General features: G+C 35.7%; 1 protein-coding gene across 1 annotated transcript; it reads left to right on the forward strand.

Moving 5' to 3' along the window:
* Positions 1–1,841: 1,841 nt before the first annotated feature.
* On the forward strand, positions 1,842–8,736 carry LOC110456233 (monocarboxylate transporter 9-like). The gene is made up of 4 exons (XM_021506838.1): positions 1,842–2,186; positions 5,842–5,985; positions 6,764–7,633; positions 7,940–8,736. Exons 1-4 carry the CDS (start codon positions 1,949–1,951, stop codon positions 8,089–8,091), a joined length of 1,404 nt encoding a protein of 467 aa, XP_021362513.1. The 5' UTR covers positions 1,842–1,948; the 3' UTR covers positions 8,092–8,736.
* The last annotated feature ends 294 nt before the right edge of the window (positions 8,737–9,030 follow it).

Here is a 9,030-nt window from a genome sequence, read left to right on the forward strand (position 1 = left end):
ACTCTCAGTACTTGACGCGTTACACACACTACGTTTATAAATACCAATAGAAAAAGTGACCGGACAGTGGTCTGAATAGACATTAAAAACACCGGTTTCTAAACATTGTATGCTTTTAAAATATGATTCTGGCGCTAATACATAGTCTATCAGACTAGATCCTCCAGCGCTATAAAAGGTTGTATTACCTAAAGGATCGCCTACATGTCTTCCATTTACAATTCTCAAACCCGTGTTTTTGCACATCGATAAAAGTTGCCGGCCAAATTGGTTGACAGTCTTGTCCATACTTTTACGTTTATTCATTCTATTATCTGGCAAATAGTGAACAATGTTGGATAAAATATTACTTGATGCATTGCCCAGTAGGTCAGCGTCAATGAAATCATCAGCTGCATCAGTTCGACTGTTAAAATCACCTATAGCCAATATGCTACAAGAGGATTTGTCCTTATATACAGAAATGCTTTCTTCTAGTTTTACAAAAAGATCCAGATCATGCGTATCATAATAAGTACTATTAACTGGCGGAAAACAATTAACAAAAATGTAAATATCTTTACCATCACGTGATAATTCACGTGCTATCTTGAGTACTACGATACTATCATTTACATTTACAGCATGACTGTAACAGTCAGTGTCTATGTCTCCGTATTAATATCTAAAACATAAACAGAAAATGATTAAAGCAAAGTTGAAAATGTTCATTTCACAAGCTAAATTGGAGTTATCTCTGCATTGGATTGTTATGACAGAATATATGTAATGTTTGTAAATAAGTTTGGAAAGGACTTAAATAGGCCTAGCCTGATGCCGCATCCAACTGACATATATAAAGTCAATAAAATCTGATGAAATGAAAACAGTCAGTGTCTATGTCTCCGTATCAAGCTAACAGTGATACAGTGCAACTATTTGCTCTGTAGCTTAAACAAAGTCATACTCAATCTTTACATGTATGCAAAGAAGTCAAGAAAACGAATCGATATTCTATTGTGCTTCTATGACAGGAATGATACCGTTTCTGTAGCTATAGGATGCCTATTTTACATGATATTGAATATCGTTATCAGAACCAAGCGTCAACAACAAATAAGCTATAGCACGCCTAATGTTAAACAGATGCATTATATGTTAAACTAACTTTAGGCTCAATAACGTGAGGTGCTGTCAGCTAATATTGTTCTTACTTTCAGCAAAACATACCTATACTGTTAGGATCAATATATGGTGGTAAGAATTAGCCAGATTGTGAAACATCAAGTAAACGAAAAGGCAATAGAAACAGTTTGTTTTTAATTGTTGTTTCGAACCATTGTATTTATTCTTCATTTACCACGAAATATGCAGAGGCACTATCCTCGTCTGTCAAATACACCTTGAAAGACGAGGTTAAGTCATGTGGTTTACAGAAAACACCAATGGTTATTGTCTTAAATATTTATGAAAAAACATTTAATTAAGTGACAGTCACGCCCGGTTCCAGTAAGGGCAGCTCAGCTGTTTGCTATTGTTATGGCTATAGGTGACCAAAGATGGGGTGAAATCTAAACGAATCCGAAATGAATCGGAAACGAAACATCTATCTAATTTCGAAATTGATCAGTAAAAAATCCAAATCAAGTGTACATCAAGAGATGATGTAGTCTTGGGTTTATGGGTTAAAGAGAACTCTGTGATAACGCCTAAGCTCAAATGCTCGAAGTAGGCATAATCATATAATATATAATGGCCGAGGCTTCAGGCTCTATGAGAGCAGTAATTTTTTCCCGTATCTAAAACCTAGTTCGCATTATGTATACACCGTCTTTTTAAGCACTTACTAGCTGCACCAACATTCAATCTGAATGAGTCAACATGACGCGAGGGGAATCCCAGCTTGGCGGGGGTATCCCAAAACGATTTAAGCGGATCTGTTGAGCATGGAGTGTAATGTGGAGGTTGTATGCAGCGGCCTGATATCGCAGTGTTTACGTCTCATTTCATAATTATGGTACCACTACAGGAGAGGTCGAAGCGAAGGTGGCTCGTTTTAATTGCGTGCTTCTTAAACATGTTTTTGTGTTCAGGTTTTCCGTACAATATGTCGGTATTAAACCTAGAGTTTTTACGTGCATTTGGGAAGAGTAAAGCCGAAACAGCGCTTGTACAGTCTATTACTGCAGGGATGCTTCTCAATGCAGGTAAGGCAATATTTTCAGGTGAATTACAGATAGATAATGTACACTACTGTACACTACATAGATTGTTGATCATAATCATGATTATGTGACTGGTAATAATGACATGGAAATGAAACAATTAATTAAATTTTTAATGAGGCAGCGTGGTAATATAAAACGATACCTAAATTGATATTGTATGAACAGACGTATTTAATCAGTCTTTGTAATCAGAATTCAGAATTAGTTTTGGAATGATTTGCCGACATAGTTTATACAAAGTCACGGTTATTTATATGCCACGAACTCATATGTACAGTACGTGTATCAACATCGTGTTAAATGTTTGGAGGGTTCCCATAACATTCAAAAAAACAAAAAAAAACACGAGACAGAAGATACACATGTTACAAAGTAGGGAAATCTGTGAACATATTGGAAGATGACATAGATTACAAAAAGTCGTGAATTGATTATTTATTTTATATTTCTTTAATTTCGCTTACACGTAGTGTGCATGGCAATTACAGATTTCTAAGTTGATTAAATACAAGACTGTAGATGTCAATAGTTTGGAAGGTATTGAAAGATTAAATTAAGCCACTACATTTTCACCTCCAGACACTAATCTCGTCTGCCAATACACCTATATACGAACAAGGTTACAAACTCGATTGCCATAACAAAAACTTGGTCACAGAAAATTAACTTGACAGGTAACCTCCCCCCTCCCCCCTCCCCCCGNAATTTTCCAAAGATGTCATAAAACATGGAGGATCAGCCTCACTTCAATTACCCTCCCTCCTAGGAGATAGAAAGTTCGATTTTTATTTACCCAACGAAACCGCTCCACGCGGAATAATAGGAATGTTTATGATACAATGGCAGGTTTCTGGGACAAGGCCGTTTTACTAGGTCAGTCGAAGTGGTAGTCTTAATCCTTTGTGTACACGTATTTACAGACAAGGATTGTGTAAAGTTGATATATTGCAACGGCTGCTCATAGTTTGTTAGGTTATGTAACCACTAGACCCGGTCCGGATTTAGTTTGTCGGAAATGATCTTTGTAATGCGTCATTGTAGTGCATTGCCTTTAATCTACGGTCAACTGATCACTGAACACCCTACGATAAACTGAAACATGCAGCTAACAAATGGTACTCCTAGTTAATGCTGGACTTGTTTGCAGTTATTTATGGCATACGTGCCAGAAGCAAGGGCGTCCCCTGATTTGAAGAATATTCTCCATTTCACATTGAAATTCCCCCTTGAATTGTTGAATACAAGTTTTTGAAGTCTTCCTTTAGCTAGCAGTGTCAATAACTACAGGCGTTAAGGTCGTGAAAGTGCCCGAACTCGATTTATTCCTCTTCGCTAAAAAATAGTCAGGGGATACATTCCTATTGTCAATATTAGCAAATTCAAACCTGGTCATTGGTCAGGCTCACATGATTAATTTTTACTTAGTATGATTTTCAGTTTTTGCCTGTAAGGTACCTTATGTTATACAGTTTACCACACACAGCACAGGATTTTACATACATTACACGATTTTTAATGAGATAATATAGTGGGTATTCTCCCAATGCCGGCGCAAAATGCACCTGAATGCAGCATTTTTTATTACCAAACATGAGATAGACACTTTTATCCAGGATCTCCCGAATCGATCATATTTTTTGGGACAATTCGGGAACTGTTAATCCCCATTACATTCGATACAGTTCATGTAATCGTAATAGAGATTATCGCTATATAGATTGCTTGGAGTGAGGACATAAGGGCTAAATAAGTATTTGCTAGTTTTAATAAGCAAAATATTAAAATTACTATTTTTGGCATGAAGAAAATATCACAGGAGCATGCTGTATGTCATGAACTAGTTTTGACTCGTTTTATTTAGCAAGGCAGAGTACACAATAAATAGATGTTCTAAGTGATATTACCGGCGAATACTCTAAATATAATTCACTGATAGTACGGTGGCAGAAAAAGTACACAACCTTTATGTTAAATTAGTTTGCATTCCACTAATGCGGAATAACAGGTAACTTACCTGTGTGAAAGTTACATGTCTGATTTGTAGCTTTTCTTAGTATTTGATATGTTAGGTATTTTTTGGATATATAGTTTATAAGTTTTAATAAATTCTGTGGGGTATAAAACTGTTAAAATAAAATATTAAATAAACACTTAACTTAAAATAATGAGAAATATGGTTGATCAAGTTTCTCAAAACTGCGACAGGTGTTTCATGGGTTAAAACAGATTGTATTTTCATATAACTATTATTGATATAGGCATCCAAACAACCTCACTTGTCATTTTTTTTTTGCCTTTAAAAAAATAAAAAAATGACTCATTGGTTATTTTAAAACCAATACAGTAACAAATAAAACTGCCATACCAAATAGGCCTAACATGTACCAATAATAAAACAGATATGACATCTGTAGTACAGATGTAGTGTTTGTTGGACAGATATGGCTTGGGCTGACATATGCAAAAAAAAAGAGAGAGAGAAAAAAGAGTATAAGATAAAAAAAAAAAAAAGTCATTGGTGATTTTAAGGGCACACATGGTATGGTGTCCGACGTGCTCGTGCATTACAGTCCCGATTAAGCTTTGAGTCTGATGTGACAGTGACATATTCATCGTTTAACATTGTATACATTTACACGCAACATTTATACATTTCCTTTGACCTTCAGTCGACAAACAGAACGTCCTACAGTGACCCCTAATTTGCAAACATCACAGGACAATATATACAATCTAAACTCCTTAATTGTATACTCATTGAGTACATTGTCTACGGCTTGTTCTCAGTCCCCCCACTTTTAAAATAGCATGGGGAGAAGAATGTTGTTAGAAGGATTATAGTCTGTTTTTGAATAGTATTGGCAGTATTTACATGTGTTTACACCTGTGGTTAACCCACCTATCTAGGGTGGTGTTCTATCTAAGCTGGAAGCTGATCGTATTTAATTTAATAAATGTCATTTGAAATGATGTCTTATATACAAAGCGTAGCTGTACTGTACGTGTGCAGTTATTTGTTGATATGAATCCATAGAAGATAAATCAATATGTATGTTATTAAAATATCAATAAAATGTTACATTGATTTGAAAAATAGTTAATTACTTAATTAAGGAAAAAGAACACATGCTTAAATGTTAAAAAAGTGAATCTGAACGTGGATTCCAACTTGCACCGTTCACTTCTTCTGGTCAAAAGTAAACTGTGTTACACATTCGACTACACTTACTGACATTATGTAGCAAAAGATAATATTTACATTGACATTACAGCCCTCGGGTTATGATAATATTTACATTGACATTACAGTCCTTGGGTTAACCTGCCAACCAAAACATATTACACACAAAGAACAGCAAGAACTAGTACACATGAAAGTGTCCTAATGGAAACAGTTCGTCGGGTATTTTAGTGAGTTTATTATAGTAACGGAGACATTGTTTCACCTGATGGAAATAATAAGCATAGAAATTATGGCGATGTTCCCGTCCAATACTTGTTCCACCATTCGGTAAAACAGTTTGTTTTGTAACAGACAGGTTGGGGGTATATCATGTTTATACATAGTCAACGCTGATTTCTATATTCATATTACAACTGGTGCTTCAGTTACATTTCTTTTGTTTCTTTTAAGGTTTCCCATGCGGGCAGTGTGTAAATAAGTTTGGAGCTCGTAAAATGGGTGTATGTGCCGGGCTCCTGGCTTCCACCGGCCTTATACTTTCGTTCCTTGCAACAAGTATTCCGTATTTGATAGCCACTGTTGGTGTAGTTACGGGTAAGTAAACCGACAAGATACCAGTCATTAAAAAGTACACGGAACAGGACATGAATATATTCTGTGTTTGCAGTCACAAAATACCGAATATCACTTTACGTTTTGGTGATACCATCGTGGGATACCACAGGTCGATTACACGATATTAAAATGACCTTCGCGTGAAATTGCATATTTATATTCTGACAGAACAACCAATAAGTAACGCGACAGTTTCTATGTACGATCTGTTGCATCTTAAATCATCGACCATTGTTGCTTAAAATGGAATATAAAATTGTTTATGGATGTTAATAGGAGTAGGGGGCCGTCAGATTATGGAGCATGGATCGATTGTAGGGAAAGTCGAGAGTGCATTATTTGACTTTATTCAAACAGCTATTGGTCTATCTCTACCGTTGATTCATAAAACCAATTGACAGACAGGAATCAAAGAATGAAAATCTCGTTTAACTTCAACAACATGAAATTATATTAACAAGCAATGGTTTTGATAGAAAATGTTGACTGATTTTAACAAAATGTGCTATTTTCCATCCATATCTGCCGTTAGGAATACAATGGAAACTTCAAAGAGGACACAATATTTAACAGAGTATGTTATTGTATTTTACAGCGTATGTTATTATATTTTACAGCGTATGTTATTATATTTTACAGCGTATGCTATTATATTTTACAGCGTATGCTATTATATTTTGCAGCGTATGTTATTGTATTTTACAGCGTACATTTGTGTGTTATTATATTTTACAGCGTATGGTATTATATTTTACAGGATGCGGATTGTCTCTAGCTTTTGTATCTATAACAACATCCGTGGGTGAATATTTTGATGGAAAAGCCCGATTTGTTGCTTTGTCGTTTGTTGCTTCCGGATCCGGATGTGGTGCAATGGTATTCCCATTCATGTTGGATTCGCTGATTCAGATGTATGGATGGAGAGGGTGTCTTCTTATAGTGGGTGGTCTCATGGGGAATATGATTTGCTTCTTTGCCGTTTGTAAACCACAAGTAGTCAATATAACACATCAGCACCCTGGATTACTGGTCCCTGAGGAGATAACTGCAGGCGAGCAAACGCCACATCATCAGCAAATCAAGTACAGATTTGAAGATATAAAGTCTACAATACACAATACTGGGATTTTACTTCCTGAGCGTCAAACGTCATCTATTGCAAAGTTAAGAATACTGTCACGAAACTATTGTTATATTCTATTTATCGTTGCAGTGTGCTGTACGCTCCCAGCATATGATGCTACTTTAATATATTTGATAGAATTCCTTAAAACTAAATCATTTAATGACAAAGAAGCTTTGGTTCTGTACCTCTTTATGAATGTAGGTAATACAGTGGGCAGAATGATTCCAGGGCTTTTTAAACACATACCGCATATGAGTGTTCTGATCATACCCGCGTTAGTTACAGGTCTTAGTTGTGTGTCAGTCGTGGGTCTGCTTAAGGCAACTACATACTACCAACATGTGCTTTTGATGTTCGGCTTTGGGATATCTATGGGAGGTAATGTGACGTTGCTATCAATGACTACGATGAAACTTTTGGGACTTGAATACTATGCTATTGGAGTAGGAATCCTTATGACGTTGGTTGGTCTTTGCGCCATGTGTTCCGGCGCCATTTCAGGTACTCACTCTATCTGTATACGAATCAGGTTGGTGCTTGGACAGATACAAAATCTAAATGAGCATTTCTGTTCTAGTTTCTGTTCAGACACCAAACATAAGAGAATATTTAGATTTACTGTAATCGCGATATATTTCTCGAGATTGTGATAAAACACGACACAAATTATGATGATTTTAATTTATGTGAAAATAAAAGCATACTAATTTCTCTCTAAATTGTTTGAATGATCGCTTTACGCGCAGATATTGTTTTTCAGTATATGACCATGCTTATTTATTCTATATTTAAAAACAAATGTTCCAGGTTGGTTACTTGACATTACGGATTCTTACACAGCTTCGTTTTATGGCGTTGCAGCCTCTCATGGAATGGCCATATGTCTATACATCCTATCAGCATCCTTACGTAAATACAAGATAGCCACTGCAAAAGCACACCCCATCAATCCCATTTGAAAACATCCATGATGGCAATTTCCCGATTGATGGTAGCCTGATGCTGTCCTCCTTAGATGTCCAGATCGACGTGTTCCATTCTGCATCTTTCAAGACTTCGGACGTCGGACACTATGATTGAAATGTTTGAAACTGCTGTAGAATGACCTATTATTACATAAAACAGCTTTCGCTTATATTTAATGTGACCATTATAAAACAAATATAAGAAACTGGACTAAACGTGATTTTTACGACACCTTATTAGCGTACCGCTATCATCAGAATTGACGTTTGCTATTAGGAGCAGAATATCGCTGTCTCACATAATGTAACATTTGTGCCCGAGAGGTTGACATGTCATTGTCGAAATAAAATCGCCGTGACCAATGTCCCCATCATCATTGAACACCGTCATCAAATACTTAATAGTACATTGATTTATAGCTTCCTCATTGAGAATGTTTTAAATCTGTGTTTGTTATCACGTTAAACAGTAAAATGCCATCATAATATAAAAACCAATGTAATGACTTTTACAATTCATTGCTTCAATGTAAAAAGAATAACAAGCAGGTACTTCATATTGTGTATTTGCTTTTTACTATTTGATACATTTTGTAAAATAATACTTAGCCGGACAGCATTTTAAACAAGTATAATAAAAAAAGGAAATGTGCATTTATAGTTTGTCTGTTTGTTTTCAGTTTGAGTCGTTACGCTTCTTTAGAATGCTAGTAGATACATGTAGGTTACAGGAATAAAACGACGTCAGTTAAGTCCATTATATAATGATGAGCTTTTCTCATAACGTGTCGGAAGTTTACGAATATTCCGACAACGTGTATATGACGCCCCCATCATTTCCATAATGACGTCATATTGTAAAGATAATTTGTAACTAGAATGTCTTTAGATTCGTTTAAGTATCAAACAGTATTATTTTTATATGTATTCCTT

The sequence above is a fragment of the Mizuhopecten yessoensis genome, unplaced genomic scaffold (assembly GCF_002113885.1).
Source record: "Mizuhopecten yessoensis strain PY_sf001 unplaced genomic scaffold, ASM211388v2 scaffold8573, whole genome shotgun sequence".
NCBI classification, from domain to species: domain Eukaryota; kingdom Metazoa; phylum Mollusca; class Bivalvia; order Pectinida; family Pectinidae; genus Mizuhopecten; species Mizuhopecten yessoensis.